Source organism: Accipiter gentilis, chromosome 19, assembly GCF_929443795.1.
Source record: "Accipiter gentilis chromosome 19, bAccGen1.1, whole genome shotgun sequence".
In the NCBI taxonomy this organism is placed as follows: Eukaryota; Metazoa; Chordata; class Aves; order Accipitriformes; family Accipitridae; genus Astur; species Astur gentilis.
In genome coordinates this window covers 25,066,095-25,086,330 of record NC_064898.1, presented here as the reverse complement: position 1 = coordinate 25,086,330, position 20,236 = coordinate 25,066,095, and the positions used below count along the sequence as shown (strand labels likewise).

Genomic DNA, 20,236 nt, shown 5'->3' with positions numbered 1-20,236 from the left:
TTTCCAGTACCAGCATCACAACTCGAGCCGCCACTGGGCCATTACACCTAACAGTCAAGAAATTCTGCTGCAGGGCTGCTTTTTCACAGCCTCCCTGGAGAAGCCCCAGAGACTGCCCATCCCACAGTGATAGGGTCCAGACTCTCTGTTCCCCAAAATTGCTACCTGCTTTTTTTTTTTTTTTTTTTCCTTTTTCTTTTTTTTTTTTTGCTTTATCCTATTTCAGGGGCTGCACCATATGATTTATAAGCCCCAGTCTCCTGCCTGCTGTCATCGCTCACACCTCGGTGCTGCCTTGTCCTACTCTGCACCCTGGGGTGACGGAGCTGACCTTGGCCCTATACGCCTGGAAAACTGGGGGACGTTCGGGAATAGGACCCACTCCTGCAAATACAGCCCTGCAGAGGTCAGGGCTGGAAAAAAGGCTGTGCTGTGAGCGATCCCCAAAAAAGCAAAGAGATGAGATTTTACCCAGGGGGGCAAGCAGAGCAGCAGGGAGGGGGAATGTGTGTGTGCAAAGCCGGCTTGACCCCCCCCCCCCCCCCCCCCAATTCTTTTTCCCCATAAGGGGGGTCTGCCAGCTCAGGAGTGGCACAGCCGAGCCTAAATCCTGCCTCCTCCTTCCTCCTCCTCCTCCTCCTCCTCCTCCTCCTCCTCCTCCTCCCAGATGTTCCCTTGTGTGCAGCCATCTGTTGAGCTCCCTCCTCCCTCCTCCTGCGGGGAAGGGGGCAGCCCGTTTGCCCGGCCAGCTGCACGCCTTGGACGAGAAAGAGGAGGAGGAAGGAGAAAAAGAAGAAGGAGGAGGAGGGAAGAAGGGGACACCCGGCCCCAAGCTTTGCTGCTACCGGCTGCCCGGCGGAGTCCGCTCCCCGCCGTGAGAACCGGCCCGGCGGTGGGAACCGACCCCGGTCCCGGTGAGTCCTTCCCTGTGTCCCCCCCCCCCCCCAGACACACAGGCAGGGTGTGAAAGCCGTGGGGTGTTGCAAAACCCCCCCACGCACCCCCAAATTTATATTTTTTTTTTTTTTTTTTTTGGGGGGGGGGTGGTGTTGCTGAGCCCTCCCTGCCTGCCCTGGGAGCTGGGGATGCTCAGGGCCAGCCCTGGGGGTGTCTGCTGGGGAGACAACCCCCCCCACACCCCACACCCCCCTCAACCTCCGAGTGGGGAAACTTTTTTTTTTTTTTTTTGGTGTGATGAGTTTGCCTCGCGTGGGGGCTCAGCGGCCGGCGGGGGGCATGGGCTGCAAAACACCACGGGTGAGGGGCAAAGTGGGGGGGGGTGGGTGTGACGGACAGAGGTCTCGGGTGGAGATAAACTACTTTTTCCTCACCTCTGGTTTTCCCAAAGGGGGAATTTTAGGGGTGCAGCGGCTGCGTACGAGCCCCCCAACCCGGCTCACCTCGTCCCCGGGGGGGGCTGCAGCCTGAATGATGGGGGGGGGGGGGGGATATGAAACGTCTCCAGCCGGGATCTTTTCCCCTTTTTTCCTTCCCCCGGTGCAATGGTGGTTTGCAGAGGGTTTGGGATTGCCACGGCTGCAAAGTAATCCGAGCAGCAGCTGGAGGCTCCGCACCGCCTCCCGTGCCCGGCTGCGGGGCTTTGATTTCACACTGGGCTCCCTGTCTCCCACCCCCCCCCCAAACCCCCCCCAAACCCCTCCCTGCCTTTTTTCCCGGCCCTCCCTTCCCAGCACGGCTGGTTGGGAGAAGAGAGAGGCTTTTTTTTTTTTTCTTTTTGGTCGGGTTCTGGTGCTGGGAGGAGGCTCGCAGGGGGTTTTGCAGCTCGCCTAAGGTAAGGGGAGAAAGGAGAAAATGGGGGGGGGGGGGTGGTTATAGCTTAGAGGGGGTCGCCTGGATGGGGTGAAGAGGGTGGGAGGTGAAAAGGGGGGTCTTCTCCCCCGGGTTGTGGAGATAATGGCAAGGCAAAGCTCCCTGCCTGGGAATTTCCCATGCCTGTAAGTGGATTAAGCTGGAGGGGAAGGTGTGTTTGGTTGGGGAGGGGGGGTGGGGGTGAGAAGGGAGAGGAAGCAGATCAGGATTTATTTGTTCTCTTATTGCAAGAAAAAAAAAAAAAAAGCTGCTGGTTGTGACTTTTGAAGCAGGAGGTCAGAAAGCAGGGGTTCCCCTGATAACGCACACACCCTGTAAACTTTTAAGCAGCTCCATGGAAACTTGTTATTAATGCTGCAGTCATTAAAAGGCGCAGACCACGGGCAGATTTATTAGCCCAGTAAACCACAACACGTGCCAGCTCTCTGGAAACAAAAGGGTCCGTCAACTTTACTCCTCTGCTTGGGATTTGGGAAGGCTGGGAGGAGGACGGAGCCGGTGGCTTGTGCCGTGGGGAAGTGGCATCGCCTCCGTTAACCGACGCTCTCCATCGCGGTTAGCTAACGTAATTCGGTGGCAGCGAAGGCGTTCGAGCACGAGTGGAAGGAGAGCACGGCGAGCCACGCCGAGCTTCACGGCGTTCACCGCGGCAGCCGGGCGAGAAGCCTCCAGTCTCTCGAGTCGAAAAATTTCCCCGGGTGTCTGCCATGATAAATCAGCTGCCGTTAGGCTGAATAACCGCATTCACTGAAGTTACAGTAGGAAACTTGTCTGGGTGGACACTGTGCCATTGCTCTGCAGAGAGCAGCCGGTGCTGATCGCTGGCGTCGCGCTGAAATATCGCATTGATCGCCGCTCCAAAGCTCGCTTGGCAGCACCCGGAGCTTTATTGCAGCGGTAGGAGAGCGGAGCGAATACCGGGAGAAGAGGCACTGTGGAAAGGCAGGGTTAGACCAACGCCTTGCCGATCTCTCCGGGAATAAGGAGAGCGCTGGATGTGTTAGATGCTGGAAGGACTCGGAGGGAGCCTGGTAGGTCCCTGGGAGAATTTGCAGGAGAAACTTGGCCGTGCAAAGGCAAAGTGGGTTAGCGTCTGCCGTCGTCCTGGCGTGGGGCACAGCTCCCGTCCCTTCACGACCCACGGGAGCCAGTCCCTGTCCCGGAGAGGGCACACGGGAGATGTTTCCACGTATGTGGGTTATAAATGATCCGGCCAGGCCCTGACCCGTGCTCAGCCGTCGCCCGTCTCCGACGCGGGGGTCCCTCTCCGGAGGCGGTGGGTGCGTGGGGTGAGCGATGCTCGGGATCGGGGTGGGCAGGAGGTTGGGTGGCAGCACCCGGACGGGTTTTTCCCTTGCGGCATCCTGGAGTGGGAGCGCTGCGGGGAGATGCTGTTGGTTTGTGAATGAATTTGAGCAGCTGCTGGTAGAGGCAGTGGGGAGCAATTATGAAATGCCCGGAGGGAACGAGGATGTGAGGGACGTCCCAGGGGACATTAATTTCTGATGGTGAGGTAGACGGGCAAGGAAGGCTGCAGGCTTGGGGTGAGGGTCTCCCGCACCCTTATTCTTTAAAATTGAATGCAAAGAATAAAACAGCATTGAATGGGTGGGAGGAAATTGGGAGAAGAGAGCTCTAAAAAAAAAAAAAAAAAGCAAAAGTTTTTTATTTGTTTGGGTTTTTTTTTTATAGATAGGAAAAAACATCCTGTGCTCCCCCAACCCTGCAGCAAACAGCAGCGTGTGCCACCCCGGCGCGAGACAGAGCAGGAAAAAAAGGTGAGCCACCGTCTTCCGGAGATTTAGAGTTTTCCCTCCATCCCTAACCGCTTTTTTTCCTCCTCTTTCAGTCTCTTTGCCCTCCTCCTCCTCGCTTGTCAGCTGGTTAGTGGGGAGAAGCAGAGGCTGGAGGGTGGGATAAGACAAGGCATCCTTGTCCGGCAGCCCTCCTGACCCCCGGCACCCCCGGGCCGTGCGCGGTAGCCTCAGCGCTGGCCTCCTGGCAGGCTATCAAAAGAAACTTCCGAACGCCGAGATATTGAGGGCCGGGAAAAGATAAAGGCTGGCTCGAGCAAGCCGTTTCTTGTCTTAAAACTTGGCACCTGGACCTATCGAGGGGAATGTATGAACGGCTCAGCCATTCACTACACGGAAGCCTTGAGATTTTAATTTGTATTGCAATTTTTTATTTTTTTTTTTTCATTTCCTGGGAGTTTCCATCATTCATTCTTGGAGTATTCATGATGTGCAGCAGGGGGGAAGGAAATACGTGCTCTGAGAATTGCCCCGGCCTCCCCCCCTGCTTGCAGACGCTGCAAGAGATTAAACCAACCTGGCTGCCTTAGCACGGGACATTCCTGAGTTGTATTAACCAGGCTGGAAATCTGCCTGTTGGAGCAGTGGCAAACTGGAAAAAAAGCACTTTATCTTTGCCGTAGCTGAGCGCGGGGCCATGTGCTGTGCGTGATATCTGAGTGCTGGCATCTGTGGGTTTTCTTTTCCTTCCCCTTTCCCCGCTCCTAGTTCTTTTTTGCTGTCCGTGTATCTGCGATGCCGACTCCTCTCCCTTCCTCTGATTCATGCATGGCAGCTCAAACCCAGGGGTGAGGAGAGAAGCAAGGACCTTTTTTTTTTTTTTTTTTACTTTGAATAAGATCACCCTTGTCAGGAAAAGCTGAAACTTCAAGGCAAAGCCCTCCTGTGGCAGATGGGTCAAACCAGATGTGATTCCTCACCCCCGTCACGTCTGAAGTGACAAATGTGCGCAGAGCTCGCCAAGTGGGGCAGGACAAATCCCTGACCCCAAAACCACCCATTTTCCTCCCATCCTTGAGAATGAGATCTCTGCAGCAGGGGGCACGGCGAGGCCAAGTTTCACAAACCCTTCCTCCAAAGCCCTTTAATCCCGGTGCAAAACTCAGTTCCCACCCGGGGTGCAGCCCCCGTATCTACCCAGGAGCGGAGCGTTGCAACCTCTTGCAGGAGATCTCCAACTCAAAGGATTACAGGATCATGGGATAACTCATAACCTGGTCAGTCCCACGGTTGGGGGGGAGCATTGCTCTTCTGGACTGTCCCCAAAAGTCCCGTGGTGATGTCCCCAATCTCCTGTGTTTGCAACATGGTGCATGGTGACCTCCTCTGGCTTTGGGGGAAGGAAGAGGGTGCAAGGGGCCAGCACCATGTAGCCCATATGACGGGCACGTATGAGGATGCCGTGATTTGGGAATTTTTACTCTGCTGGTCAGAAAATCAGGCCAAATTGGGTTAGGAGGTGGCTTAATAAAGGGTTAAACGGAAAAAGAAGATGGTTTTGTGCATCCTGGGTGACTTGCGGCATCTCCATGGCACGGCAGAAGTGCCACAGAGCTGCGCCAGAACCAAGGGGACGGGGATGGGCACAGGATGGAGCTGAGCAGCACGGGTGGGCAGAGGTCCCTGGAGAGGCAGACCTGCTGTTGGCAGCCACCGAGACCGCAGCCATGCTTCAGAGTCCACGAATGCTGATTTGAGAGGTACATAGATAACTTCTCCACCATGACCACCTCCCCAAAAGTCCCTTTCCCTGTCCCCCCCAGCCTGGCTGCCCATTTTGCAGAAGGCAAAGCAAGGCTGGTGTCCCCAGCGTGTCCCGGCAAGGCAGGAGCTGGACATGGTACACGAGGACAGTGGTGCCATTGGGCTGGACCAGTTGTGGCAGGGGCTTCTGCGCGGGGTGAGACTGGGGCGTCTTGCCTTGTACTCCACTCCCAGTTAAACTGGTGGGATTTGAACTTGGGGATGGTTCAACCATCACCCCAACCCCGCACAGGAATGAATACCTCTCGGTCCTGGGGTTAGTCATCCTTAAGGTGTCAGGAGGGAAACTGAGGCACGTGAATGGGGACTCGTGGTAACATCAGCGGTGAGAAATGGGTCCTGCTGAGGATGTGGCTCTCCCAAACCACTTTAGATGACCTTTCTCTCCAAAATCCTGCGCCAGGCAAGAGGGACTGGAGGATCCTGGGCCAGGGAGGGGAGTCAAGGACCTGAGGAGATAACCACCACACCGTATCACTGGGGCAATAGATCATCATCTGGACTGGGAACTGCCGTGGGGACAAAGCCCTGCTGCTAAACCCTTTGTCAGCTTTACCCAGACCCCCTTCCCCTCCCCAAATCCTCCCTTCCCAAATCTTGTAGGAGACCCGCTGGGCGTAGCGAATGCCTTGCGCGCTTCACTGGGGTGGGGGCAGCTCCTGAAGCCCCGCTCTACCGAGCGGTTTCGCTGGCGTTCATTGTTTGCAGAGTCACATTGCAAGAATTATTGGGGGGGGGGGAGAGAAGAAAGGCCATGAGGGGAATGAGACGGGAGCCTCCAGCTGTGCTGTTTGCAACAATAATGGCCAGGATTGTATTTATTATCTCCTTGGTGGAGGGTCTGCAGCTGCACGCTGAGAGCCACAGGAGGCAAAGAGGCCTGGAGATTATTGTGCATGAAAAAAAAAAAAATCCCAACCACAAAAATAAATAAAAAGCCCACAAAGAAGCCCTGGGCCGGCTGGGACAGTGCTGAGGGACACCCAGCCTAATGTTGCCTCCTCTCTTTGCCCTCCCTTATTGAAGCCAGCAGCCCCGCAGGGCTCTTAGGAGAAGGAAGGTTGGGAGCTGCTGCCTTTCAGAGAGCTAAAGCAGCATGGGGTCCTCTTAAAATCCTTCTGCCAGGGCCAGAGGCATTGCCCAGCTGGAGTCCCACCGGGACAGATTTCTTTTCCCTTTGCTTTTTGCATGATTTTGGCCGGTGTCAGCCTCCCCTGCTTGCTGGAGCAGGGCAGAGCACCATGATCAAGGCATGCCGTCAGCGGCAGCATTTTGGAAACTTGATTTGCAGCCACCTCTGTTTCAAGGAGAAAGAGCTGGAAAGCCCTTAGAGACCCAGGATGATGGGGCTGCTATGAGCTATTCGCTCCTGGTGGGCCGTGTCTCACCTGGAAGGGAGAAGCATCACCCTGGGATGTATCGTCTTTGCCTGGAATCATCCCTCCTCTCTCTTCCTTCCTTCCCCCTGCCCAGCTCATCCTTTCCAGGGGAACCCATCCATCTCCATCCATGCAACATGGTCCTTCCGCAGCTCAGGCCAACCCACCGGGGTGATTGAAAGCAAACTACAGTGGGGATGTGGGGTACATCCACAGACATTGTGCTTTTCCCTCATGGACCAGAGAGCCGCTGGTGGGTCCTCGCAATCTCTACTCTCCCGGGGTGGGATGTGGCACGTGCCATCCCAGGGACAAGCACGGCACGTGGCATTTCCCAGCCAGGCACAATGATACAGCCGAGCAGCTCTACTAACAGTTAAAACCAAAAAGGGTCCATCGTGGGTAGGAGGTTTTCTCTCCCTGTGCTGCACTTCTTAATGTTTCTCACTGGCCTGGTGTATGGTGTTCGTCCCGGAGTGCATTCCTCTTGAATTATATCACGTCTCTGGGAGCCAGAGTGCTACGAAAAAGTATCGTCGTAGCAGGAGCCGGCGCAGGAACCGGCTGGGGCTGGGGGTCAGGTGTGGGAGAGCATCGTCAAAGGCTGAGGCTATAGGAGGAGCACGCTACGATCATTTTAGCTTTCACTAATTGACCAAGCGAAGAAATAAGGTCCTGCCTCAGTTGTTTTATGCTTTAAAAATTCACGTCAGCTTGTTGGCTTTCTTAGTCTGACACCAGGAGAGGTCAGAGAGGAGGGGGAAGCATGTGCAACCCTGACGTTGCAGATGAAGCTGTGATCTATCATTTTTAAATTGATCTCTTGCAAAGGGGGATGAAGCCCTGAAGAAGGAGGGTTTAATCTTCCCAAGGTTACTGCTGTGATTTGGGTAAAGCCTGGGTATTCGCAGCCTCCCTCCGTGCATCACAACGAGCCCTTGGGCATCGGAGTTGGGGGGGCTTGTGTATGCATTAGGGCTGGCGTAAAGCTTGGTGCAAACCTCTCCTTTTGCTATAAAGTTACATTTTATATACCAGGGCTGGTCTGTCCTCCCGTTTGTGTCAAAATAACTCCTCTGCAACAGAGACCTCCCGTTCTGGGATGTGTCGCTGGGTTTATGATGAAGATCCTGTTCGGGCTGAGTTCGAGGCGGTTAAGAAAATATTTGTGTTCCTGGCTGAGATGAGGTCTCTGTTATGCGCAGCGAGTGCCGGGATAGCGAGACCTCCTGTTCCTGGAAATGCTCACGGTTAAAAAGCAGAGGGGGGAGGATGGGAAGCAGGGGTTATTAGGGCTAAAAGGATTTGGGGTGGTCACCCTCGGGGTGATGCTGGGGCAGGAGAAAGCCCTGAGCTCCTGCATCCCTTGCGGGCAACTTGTTCGATCCCGTGCATCCCGGGCTGCTGGGAGCCAGCGTGCGGCTGCCGATGCTCCCAGTTTGAACGGTCCTGCAGCTGGCAGAGCCTGGAGGCAATGGTGGGGCCGGGATGCTCGCGTCCCATCTGCTCACGGTGATGAATACGTCTCGGTGCTGCCGGGAGGTGCCACGCCACTCGGACGCCTGCCTTCCCCTGCCCGCAGCTGCTCCGGAGGCTTGGCAAACTTCAGTTTCCTTTCGGGAACGCCTCCTCCAGGCACAAGCACAGCTCAGCGTGAGGCTGGCGAGCAAAATTGCTTTCCAAAGCCATGGGAGACTATTTCCCCACTCTGGATAAAACTGCTATTAACCTGAGAGCTTCCTAGGCTGAGCGAGAAAGGGGGATGTTTTGTGCAAAACCCTGGTGCTGCGGTGATTTAATTCCTGATATGCTCATGCTGGAGGTAGAACGGACCTTTTCCCAGTCGAGGCGAAATTCCCGGGAGCTGGGCTGCAGTTTGCTTCCAAGGTGTGGCTTTTCGATGCACGCAGCTCTCGAGGTGGCAGAAGTTGTCCATATTTCAGCCATGGATGTAAAGCATCTGGAACTCGCTGTATGGGCTGGCAGACCTGCTCGCACAGGTTTCCTTTTGTCAGAGCCCAAAATACACCGCACGGCATCTTGATTTCTTCCTTGGGCGGGATGAGGGATGCTGGGGAAGAGATTGCACAAGTGGAATAAACTATTAGCTGTTTAAACACTAGGATGATAAATTACCCATGGCCTCTTGCAAAGCAGATGGGAGTTGTGATATTAACAGTTGGAGCAAAGATTATTTTAATAGGTCTCTCAATTTCTTTTATAAAGAAAGGATAATTTATTTTTATTTTACTTTAATAAAAAAGTAGAGCAGAGGCTGTTTCAGCTGAGCAAGGGATGTCACATGTTTGAGAACAAACCCATAGTGAGAAGCTCTAGGGTTTGGAGGTGCCGGGTTCCCTCTAGATCAATCCCATATGTCTTCTCTGCAGCCCGCACGGTGGGTCGAGTGGCTGCTTCGTTCCAGCTTTGGCGTTGTGAAATGTTTCTGATGCTGAACAATTTGGCTTTGCTCTTGCTAATCTTATCTATCCTATCCCCTGTAATGTCTACGAAAATCTCCCTGAAGGATGGAGAGCATGGGTGGGATGCTGGTTAATCATTGCGGTTTTGGCTCAGCAGTTTCTCTATGTCTGGAGCTGAGAAAAGCGAATGGAGATAACTGACATCTGGGGAAAATGAGGAGGAATGGTGTCTTGTTTTTTCCTTCCTCGCCCCTTCTGGCTGTCTACAACACAAATTCCATGTTTTTTGGTGACGTTCAAGTCTTGCAAAGGCAGACTTGATGCAGAGCAATGGGGTTCTTGTTCAGATCTGGGAGCAGCATCTCATCTCTGTTTATGGCAGTTTTGTCCCCTCTTGAAATCACTTGAACGGGGACAAAGCACCCACAGAGCAAATAAACCACTGGCTCAAGATCTGCTTGTCCTGGCTACCTCCTGTGATCCCTGGGGACCCACAGGTCAGAGAGGATAAATCCCGTCCTGAGCTCACCCATCCCCATCACGCCGCCCATCCTGGTCTGCCTTAAGGTCTGCGTTGAGGGAGAAGAGACAACTTTTTGTTTCCATCCCCGGTTTGGTGCCTATTGTATTTTATTCTTCCATAGCCTGGTAATGTAGATTCCTGATACCACTGGGTTAATTACTTGCTAACAACTCCTCCTTTGGTGATGGGGCTCTTGACTGAATGAAGAGGAGGTGCTTTTACATCCATTATTAGAAATCATTAAAGCAGAAACCAATTCATAGAGAAATCTTTTTTTTTTCTTCCCCCCCCCCCCCCCCCTCATTCCCTGAATTTAATTCTGATTTTCTCCAGTGAGTGGGAAGATGGAGCGAAAAGTGTTCAGGCACCTGCAGGATGATTTCAGCTCCTGTTCATGCCCTTGATGTCTCTTTACACTGAGCCATAAGGGCTAAAGCCACCACCCCAGTGGCTGAGTTTCCCCTCGTCCCAATACTTGCATGCACTGGTGGGGGAAATAGGGTGAGGAGAAGGAGAAGACTGGGTTGCACATCTCCTTCTTTATATCTTGATGGGGATGCCTCTGCTGTCTAACCAGCTTTGCGCTTCCCACTGATAAAACCATCAGTGTGAAGTGAAGGGTGATAACTTATCACCCCAAAGCGACTTGTGCAATGGCTCCTGATGGAGGGCTCCGTGAAATCAAGTTGAATTTAGAAGAGCCAAGGCACTAATTCTCATCTTGCTGTCACTGACACCTAGAGTAACTCCACTGAACTCCCCCAAACCCATCTAGGCAAATGCAGGATCAAACCTAAATAGCAGATACTTCTTGCATTCTCATTAGCTGTCCTCTCCCTAAATCCAAGAAGTAAGAAACACTGAGTGTAAAACCGGGACCAGTATTTGCAAACCATTCTCCAAACCAGTAAACAACAAAAAATAACAAATGGGTCAGAAAGCCCTGTTCCCATTTACACCAAAACTCCTTTGTGAGGAAGCACTAATTGGTTTAATAAGGTTTATAGAGGGGGTAAACACAGCTCTTTGATGCATGCATCTGGGAACCTCTTCTGCAGGGGAAAGCCAGTCTGAAGCAGGCAGAGCAAAAGCCTGGATGACCTTTACTTTCCATGGATTCAGACACACACACACAAAAAAAAAAAAAAGAAAAAAAAGAGTAACCTTGTCAGCAGCAGTTTCTTTATCATGTGAAGGGTGTGTGCCTGCGAGTTAAGGGATTAATAGTCTCTGGCTGTAGGCTGGTTTGAACCAGCTTTGCTGTCTGCTCACGTTGGCACATGGGATCTGGAGACGAGGCCGCGATTGCGTCATTTGGACCGAGCCCGGGACAGTCCATACTGGAAAAGGGTAGCTGTTGCTAGTGCTGCACTGTATTCAGTAATTATTCCTATTTTACAGAATAATTCATGTGAGGAGAGGGGGGGAAAGGTCTCTGAAGCAATTTTGTTGTTGGAGAAGCAACTGGGGAGCATCCTGGTGCTCTGGAGCTGCCATCCCAGCTGCCTCGCAGAGCCTCCCAAGTATTTAGAGAGAGAAAGAGACAACTATCTCTTCCTTTTTTTTTTTTTTTTTTCTAGTCTGGAGGATTTATGGCCTCTATCATAACCTATGCAGCTTGTTTTGCTTTCCAATAACGTTCCCTTTTCCCTGCCCCCAATTAGCGAATGCAGCCAAGTGGGCCTCGTGGGCCTTTCTATAAAGACTTTGCCTTTTTTCACTTGGCTGATGCAAGAGACAGAAGACAATCCTCAAATTTTCTTCCTGATGAAATATTGTTGCTAATCAACTCCTCCTTCCTTCGCTAGAACAGCAGCTCTCTTTGGATAGGTGGACTCTAGCCCTTCCTTTTTGCCTCTTTCCTTTAATTGTTGCTATATTTGTTGTTAATCCAGAATTAATCCAGTAGCATGTTGGCAAGAAACATGGAAAATACCAGGATCAGTCCACCAAGCCTTAGATACACAGGGGTTCATCTGCTCTAACGGTGGGCTGGTGATGAAAAGACAGGTCCTGTTTTCCCCATTCCTGTGTCAGAGCTGGTAACCCTGCGGCTGGGCAGCCCAATTTGCTGGAAAACTGACCCACCAGAGGGGAAAAAGGAAGATCAGGGGTTTTTTTGTGAGCTGAACTGATTCATCCTGGGTACAAAACAAACAGCAAGCTTCCAAATACCTCCCCCTCTTATTATTTTTTAATTAGTCCTTGATTTTTGGTTTGGTGGTTGCCAGGGCAAATGGAGGTAGCCTAGGTAGCATCCTCTTCATCTCCGCATTCCCAAGGTGAGAACCAGTCCCCGAGCAATGGGTTTCCATCCAGGGCAGGATGTGTTAGCACATCTCCCTTGGGTGGGAACGAGGTGGAAAAGTCTCAGCTGTGGATTGGGGAAGACCAGTGAGAAAAGTCTTTAAGGAAGAGGAGAAGGAGGAAATCAAGTGCCCTGAGAAGCGTGAATTTGCAACAACACCTTAACAAGGCTTTTGTCTCTCCCACCCCCTGACCCTCAGCTGAAACCTGGGTTTCCTCTACAGTCTGGTTTTAAAATCAGATTTTAATGGTTTTCTTGGCAGGGAAATCTCAGCATGAGGTTTCTGCCCGGGTCCTGCCACATGACAGTGCAGGGTATGAGCAGAGCAGGGAGGAGGCATCAGGGCATCTGCAGGCTCAAGGAGAGATGCGGGATTTGGGAAGAAGGCTAGCACCCTGCTAGGAGCTTGGTCCAACCTTGGCTCCATCGTCCACCGCTGAATCTCCTTGGGGTTGTCTCAGGATATTTTCTGTGCAGAAAGGACAAGCAAGAGGTAAAGACCAGAGCCCTGCAGCCACCCCAGGCACCTGAAATGTGGGGGATGCTGCTGCACCCCCAGCAGCTCCTGTTGAAATCAGTGGGTATAACAAGCCCCCCAGAGCTGTCAGATGGCCAAAATTTATCCCTGGGACCTTGCCACAGCACAACAGCCGTAGAAATGAAGAGGTCATGGTCATGAACCAGCCCAAGGGTGGGCTGCTTTCTCCCAATGGCTTTCCCCTTGCCGTCCCAGGTGATGGTGCCAGTGGTTTCTGGTCCATGGTGTTTCCTCCAGGTGAATCTCCCCAGTGCCGCAGGAGGATAACTCATCTTCCTTTTACGAGGGGATACCTTGGCTTCCTGCCTTTATCAACAGAGCAGCTCGTAGGCAGCAATCCAAAGGCAATTTGATGCGGTTTCAAAAGCACGCTGTACACAGATGAACTGTAAATGCCTGCGGCATGTTTCTTTCCCCATTTCAAAGAGCGCTATCGATTGCTCCATGTGATGATAAAGCATGCCTGTACCTGACTAAGCTCTTTGTTGATTATCTGGCAATGCAGGAGTCTCTTGCAGTCGAAGATGACCGGTACCTTTATTTCTCCTATATTTTATCAGACCTATTGGCCAAGGGGCTTGTTAGCCTATGAATGCTTCATGCTGCTCCGTAAAGAAGTTTTTAACTGGTAGTAATGGATTGCATCTCATCTGCAAAGCAATTGCAGAGCCAGTAAGGGAGAACTTGGGGTAGTGCTATGAGGAGGGAAGATCCAATAGATGCTGTGCAAATATCGAAGCTGAGCTTTGCGTACTGCATTTCAGCTGTGTAATGGTTTGTTCTTGCTGCTGGCTGGAGCCGTGGATGTTGCAGCGGGAGTCACTGTATCTGCCCACTTCTGGTGATCATTTTTGAGGCTGATTGGGAAGGGAATTCCCATGTCAAAAGGGGGCTGAGCAGCCGCATATCGAAGCCCAGCACTGGCTTTGATTCTCCTCTCAGTTCATATAATCACAGAATCATAGAACGGTTTGGGTTGGGAGGGACCTTTAAAGTTCATCTAGTCCAACCCCCCTGCCATGGGCAGGGACATCTTCAACCAGATCAGGTTGCTCAGAGCCCCGTCCAACCTGACCTTCAATGTTCCAGGGATGGGGCATCGACCACCTCTCTGGGCAACCTGGGACAGGGTTTCACCACCTTCATCATAAAAAATTTCTTCCTTATATCTAGTCTGAATCTCTTTTAGTTTAAAACCGTTACCCCTTGTTCTGTTGCTACAGGGCCTGTTAAAAAGTCTGTTCCCATTTAAACTAGGACTTTGGAGATTGCCCTCTTGCTTTTCTTCAGGTGGCCCAGCAGGAGCCCATGAAGGTCTTAGCGATGCTCAGAAAACCAAGTCTCACACTGATGTGTCTTGGGACCTGCCGGAGTCTGATCCAGCTCCCACCAGAGCCAACAGGATGCCATAAGGAACTGAGCTGGGCTTTCACAGAAGTTAGGAGATGCTTCCCCTGTTGAGACATCAAATGGGAATAGCCACTGGGTGGGATTTGGAAGAAGAAATACCAGTAGACTGAGTTGACACACTAATGCGGGTACTTCCCTGTATGCAAAACATTTAACATTTAAGTTTTTGCTTTTTTAGTTTCCAAAGAGCTCCCCACTGCTGTAATTTCCCCTGGTAATAAAACACTTCAGTGCGTTCCAAATGCAGCTTCATGAAAAGAAAAGTAGTATGTAGTTTAGGAGGGACTGCAGAAGGGAGCACGCTATGGTCTGCCTGCACAGAACCAGAGGGGATCAGCCTTGATGTCATTAGGAAAGGGATATCTGGAAACATGTCTGCAGAAAGGAGCTCTACCCCCTGCATCCCCTCTGCACACATACGTGTTTTCTCAAGGAACAGTTGAGATGGGCTGGGACTAGGGCTCATCTTACTGATTTTCTGTTGTTTCTATAGAATAATGGACCCCAGAGGATTGCGTGTTGGCCTTTAGCAATGCTTTGGTTGCAGGCACTTTGGCCAGAGTCCCAATCTCTGCTCTCTGTTTGAAGGAGGTCTGGGAGTTACCGCCAGACAAGTCGTATCAGTGATCAGGACAATATTTTTGCAACGCTTTTTCCTCTTTGCACTTCTTTTGCACATTGGCAAGTAGTCCCCGATCGGTGTCCTGGGAAAAAGCGCAGGGTCAGGAAGACCATGCTGGAAAGGGAGAGAAACTGCTGCCAAGGGGTGGGTGAGGAAAGATGAAAGGAAGCATGAACTTCTAGGAAATGGTCCTGGGAAGGTGTAAGAGCTGTGGGGAAGGCGCCTCAGCCAGATCAAAGAGTGTGTGGGAAAGATGATACTGCAAGGAAGTCAATAAAGTGCTTTTAAACAGCGGTGGGAAAGGTGAGAATAGAGACCAAGGGGGCTGAGGTGGGGATGGGAACACATGTTTAAAGGGGATTTTTTTTTTTTTTTTTTTGGCTAAATGAGTGCTTGGCATGCGAGCCTCTGTTTATCACCAGCAGCGCAGCCAAAGAGCGGTGCTGATGGATCTGCTTGCCTGGTTTTTGTTGCTGGCCTCCCAGAGACTTTGTTTGTAAGGCACAAGGAGCCATCACCCATGACTGCAGTGGGAACCAACGAGGACAGCCCTTGCTGTCTCTGCTGACCTGCAGGATGCTGGCATGCTCCAGTTTACCCGCTCTGGAGATGCAGAGCTAAATGTTTTTTGGCTGGCTCTTGAAAGCACGCAGCTGCTGTTGCCCAGAGTTGTGCGGAGGAGCTGTTAGGATGTGATCTAAAGAGGTCCAACAAACCGGTGAGGTGCAGATCAGCTCTCTTCCTCCCTTGGCTGCAACGATGGAGGGACAGAAACGTCTCAGCTGGAGAAGGGTCAAAACCAGAGGGGTGGAGAGAGCTCCTTGCTTGCTGGCATCGTTAATCAGAGAGAATACTTAATGTAATTAGCAAAGACTCCCCAGAGGCTCCGTGTGAAATAAATTGGCTCTCTTCAGCTGATGGCTGTGCAGGAGGCTGGGCCGACCACAGCAGAGTCTGGGTTAGACTAAGCAGTCCTTGGTTCTTCTGCTCCAACAGACAAGGAGCCAAGAGGCTGTTGTCTGTCCTACCTGCCACCAGCCCGAGGAGCGTTGGTTTTAGACACCTGCTATAAAGCAACGATCCTACCTATCTAAACACGTCTAAATTTGCATCTAATGTCTAAGCAAGGGAGACATGCTGTCCGCTTGGGCGGTAGGCAACTGGCCTTTCAAGCTGTTCATCCTGAAGGATGTTCTGATGATGTCATCTACAGGAAATTTGAACAAAGCTTTGGTTTTTCTTTCCCTGATAAGGGTTTTGGACACCTAAGGCTCCCACCGAGCGCACAGCCTAAATGATTTCTCCAACCTGTCAATGCAGGGTCTTGAACCGGAGCTCCCAAATCTCACATGGATGCCCTGACGTGAAGACCTCTGCGTCCTGAAGTTTGCCAGGCTGTAAAATGACTCAGTGTTTGAGCTGTCATTTAGCCTCATGCATGGTCCAGTCAAAAGGGTGTATGTTGCACAGGTTTTGCTTTAAGGCAGCCTACTGTTCTTACAGCTAATTTACAGTTGTGTCTTAACTTGGTTATATCTGCAAAGACGGTTAACCCAATTTTTTTTTCTCCATTAATTTCCCAGTGGGGTTCATAACGTGAGAGACAAAGTGTTTGGGACATCCATGCTATTTAAGGGTGTACTTAATCTATTCCTTTGGAAAGGGAGTAGAGAAGACTGCATGCCTCAAACTGTTACAGATCTTCAGTAATTTCTGCAGCAATTAAATCTATTTTCATATTGTCTTGTTTTCTAGGTCAACAATGCAGTTCCTAGCCTGGTTCAATTTGCTGCTTCTCCTTCCTTGCTTCGGTACCACCAAAACCTGCTTCCCCGGCTGCCACTGCGAAGTGGAAAGCTTTGGTCTCTTTGACAGCTTTAGCCTGACCAAGGTGGACTGCAGTGGAATAGGCTCACACATTGTTCCTGTCCCAATCCCTCTGGATACCTCCTACTTGGATCTATCATCAAACAAACTGGAAACAATCAATGAATCGATGCTTACTGGCCCTGGATACACCACCTTGGTGAGCCTCGACCTGAGCTACAATAAAATTGCCAAGATTTCCTCCACAACCTTCTCCAGGCTTCGGTACCTGGAGTCCTTGGATCTGAGTCATAACTCTCTGGAAGTCCTTCCAGAGGACTGTTTCTCCAGTTCTCCTCTGGGCGACATAGATTTGAGCAATAACAAGCTTTTGGATATAGCAATGGACGTTTTTGCTTCAAAAGGTCAAGGAAAACCCCTGAATGTGGATCTGTCCAATAATATGCTCAGCACAGTTACGAGGCACCGTGAAAAGAGCATCCCCAACATCCAGAACTTAAATCTTTCTGAAAACAGGCTAATGTCTGTGCCAAACCTTCAAGGCATTCCTCTCCGATACTTAAATCTTGATGGGAACCCTCTAGTCAAGATTGAGAAAGGAGACTTCACGGGGCTGAAAGATTTGATTCATTTATCCCTCAGTGGCCTGCGTGGCTTTGGAGGGTTTTCTCCTTACAGCTTCAAGGAACTACCAGCCCTCCAAGTTTTGGATTTATCCAGCAATCCTGACCTGAAGTCACTGACTGCTGAAGTTATCTTTGGTCTGAACTCCCTACAAGAGCTCAACCTCTCCGGGACAGGCGTGTCATCCTTGCCAAAGACTGTGCTGAAATACCTACCTTCCATCAAAAGCATCACCTTGAGGAAGAACATACAGTGTCTTAAGACCATCAAAGAAGGACAGTACCACCGGCAAATTGGGCTGACCAAAAAAGAGGTCCTCAGTTGCCACGACAGCCACGGGTCCGTAGCAGCAGCCCCTTACGTTTCGTGATGAAAACTGGGGAGAAGGGGTGCGGAAGGGAGGGTGGGGGGCTGTGGGATTTGTACAGGTGTCGGACTGAGATGGCTTGCAGTGTGCCTTTTGTAAAAACTGTCAATAATTTATATATTTGTATATGCCAATACTTGATTGTTTGTGGATTTTATAAACTCTCAAATCCCGGTCCACATCATCCGCAGGCTCCAGATTTCGCCCAGAGCGTTGAGGTCCTGTACGCAGCCCGTTAGCTCAAGAGCAGTGATTCTGGACAACGGGGACCAAGCTGCTCTGCAGGTCCCGGGGCAGAACAGCCGGTCTGGAGCAAACCTTTGTGCCCCAGACACATTCGTAGGAGCAAAGCTACGTCTCTCCAGAGCACACACCAAAACGTACCAACTCCGTAGCTGCTTGCTTACAAACCCATGCATCATCCTTTTTTTAATTATTACTCCCCAAGAAGTGCCTTCTGGATCTTGCCTTCATTAGCAGCACCCTGTTCCCTGTCATGCACTTTCAGTCTTGAAGAAACATTTCCAGACAAACCTGAATACAGGGTGCTCCTAATGTGCTGCTTTTTACATGTTATTTGCATAGGTGTGCAATGAACATTGAGTAAGTCGAGAACTTTTCCCACAATTTTCTCCCTGTTTTCCCATCTCGATCCTTTTCATGTCAAATTACTTCAGGTCCAACCTTGGCAACCTCCTGTCTTTCTAACCTTAGAGAGCCAGTGCTCAGAGATGATGTGCAGCAGAGCAAGGGAAGCAGAGGGGTCTGCCAACAGCCGCATCTCACCCAGGAACCAGCCTCCGATGAAGCAAATTAACTGAAGAGATCATGTAGCCTAGCTTAAAAAAAAATTAAAAAAAAAAAAAAAAAAAAAAAATCCCTCCTCCCTTTCTGGGGAAGCTTGGAAGAAAACCTTGACAGGGATTCTCGTTTTGATGACCTTATCAAACCAAGATGCAGACCCAGAGGACGTGAGAGTAAGCTGCTTCCACGCTGACGTCCGCCATCTGAGCACAACATCTGCGACTCAGCTGGGCTCGTGTGAGGCAATTTCCAGCACCGAAAAACTCTCCAGAACATGCCAGCGGAAGAATTAACACTGACGCCTGGGACCCTGGAGCGCTTTGCCTATCGGGGAAAAATCTTGGGGGGTTTTTTGCAGACTTGTGGCTTTTCTTTCTCTCACACATCTCCTTGGCTGCCAACTGAAATCTGATAAAAAGCCTCAGAGATTTACTTCTTTTTTACTCCATTGCTGAAATGCTGGCAAAGTAAAGGGAACCCCCTCTCGTCCTTCTTCTCCAGGCTAGGAGAAAGTGGGGGAAGGCAGCACAGCATGACTCAATGCCATGTGGGAAGCCTTCAACTTGCTTATAGGAGCTCCTGCAATGGAGGTGTCTGGTCCACATCTAGCACGGTCCGTCCTGGGGATGCGAAGGGATGTTGGGGACGGGGGTCCTGCTCGGGTTTTTCTGCAGCTTGGTCTCTAAACCAAGGTTTTAAGGTTGCATCAGGGCAACCTTCAAAGTTTGAAGCTGGTTTAGGGTGATGCAGAGGTGATACAGATATAAATCCATCCCACAACCCTCCTTGGGAGCGTTGGGAGGAGCTCTGGCTTCATCCTCGCACCCCCAAAGGTCTTTGCGAATGGAAACCCTGTTGCCCAAAGCAGCTGTCTCCAGGGATGGTTGAAATCTACTGAGCCCATAAAAGGCAGAGTCAACACCTCGCTTTGGATACTGAAATCCTTCTCTCACATTTTCATCCATCTCCTTTTCAATCGTGGACCTTAGGGTGGGATTTTAACCCTTTCAGTGCTGGGGGTTTTCCCTCTCTACTGAGCCTTTGCAATGCTCGACCAGCCTTCATAGTCACAGGAAACATTGATTTTCTTAAAAAGGCAATGGGACTGCCTACAGGCAGGGATTTGGAGGGGAACAGTAACCAACTGCAGTGCAAGATGGGGGCAGTTTGGGAAGGAGGAGGTGTTTTTTAGTAGATCTTGCCTTTTTAAGAGAATTCTTTTCTGCTGGCAGAAAATGTAATTTTTTAAAAAGTTGTTTAATTTTATAAGTCTGTACGTAGATGAAATGTTTCGGGGATCACGTACTGTCAAAGTGACTGTCTTTGCACCACTGTGGTAAGTTTAAAACCCAATGTGACAATCCAATTGAAGACTGCAAGATTTCCTTGTGTAATCTCACACTAGCTGCTAGCTAAACAAGTCTTAGCAAAAGCTGGCAAATACCGTCGCTGTGTTAGTTTGGTTTTTTAAAGAACATCTGCAGCATTGTAAGGCTTTGTGATTACTCACGATATAATAAAGTGATTTGGAGGAGAATAAACCGAGATCCCCCGGATTTATTGCCTTAGTGCTGGGAGGGTGACAGATGTCGCCGGGTCCGAAGTGCAACGCGGCTTCTCTCCTTGCTCTCCTCAGCCCCACCAGCCTCGTGGGTGTTGCATCTCCAAACTGGGGGCAGGATTTGTCCCGCTGCGTTTGGCTCGCTGGGCTCCTCGCTGGCAGAAAGGCTTGAGAGCTGCACTGGCTGACTCAGAGGAAATTACGGACACGTGGCAGTGAAGCAGCACAAGAGTATCTGGAGCAAATTTCCTGCTCCAGGATCTGCTCCAAAGCTTGTCAGAGATGGTGGGGATCTCTTCATGGATTTTGCCAGTTTGGGACACGGTCTGCTAGGGTTGAAAGGCTGGATTTGCGGAGTGGGTGATGTGGGGAGACCCCACGAGCTGTTTCACAAGACCTTGGGGGTGGGGGGAAGCGAATGGGTGCAGGAGCGATGCCACGG

General features: G+C 50.9%; 1 protein-coding gene across 5 annotated transcripts; it reads left to right on the top strand.

Moving 5' to 3' along the window:
- The first annotated feature begins 682 nt into the window (after positions 1 to 682).
- On the top strand, positions 683 to 19,774 carry TSKU (tsukushi, small leucine rich proteoglycan). Of its 5 annotated transcripts, none has more exons than XM_049823672.1 (4): positions 683 to 914; positions 2,391 to 2,861; positions 3,523 to 3,608; positions 16,367 to 19,774. In XM_049823672.1, exons 2-4 carry the CDS (start codon positions 2,835 to 2,837, stop codon positions 17,430 to 17,432), a joined length of 1,179 nt encoding a protein of 392 aa, XP_049679629.1. In that variant the 5' UTR covers positions 683 to 914; positions 2,391 to 2,834; the 3' UTR covers positions 17,433 to 19,774. The 5 variants fall into 5 exon arrangements, with proteins under 5 accessions (XP_049679629.1, XP_049679628.1, XP_049679627.1 ...); XM_049823671.1 differs by having other exon boundaries at positions 2,191 to 2,861; XM_049823670.1 differs by having other exon boundaries at positions 2,158 to 2,861.
- Positions 19,775 to 20,236: the final 462 nt, after the last annotated feature.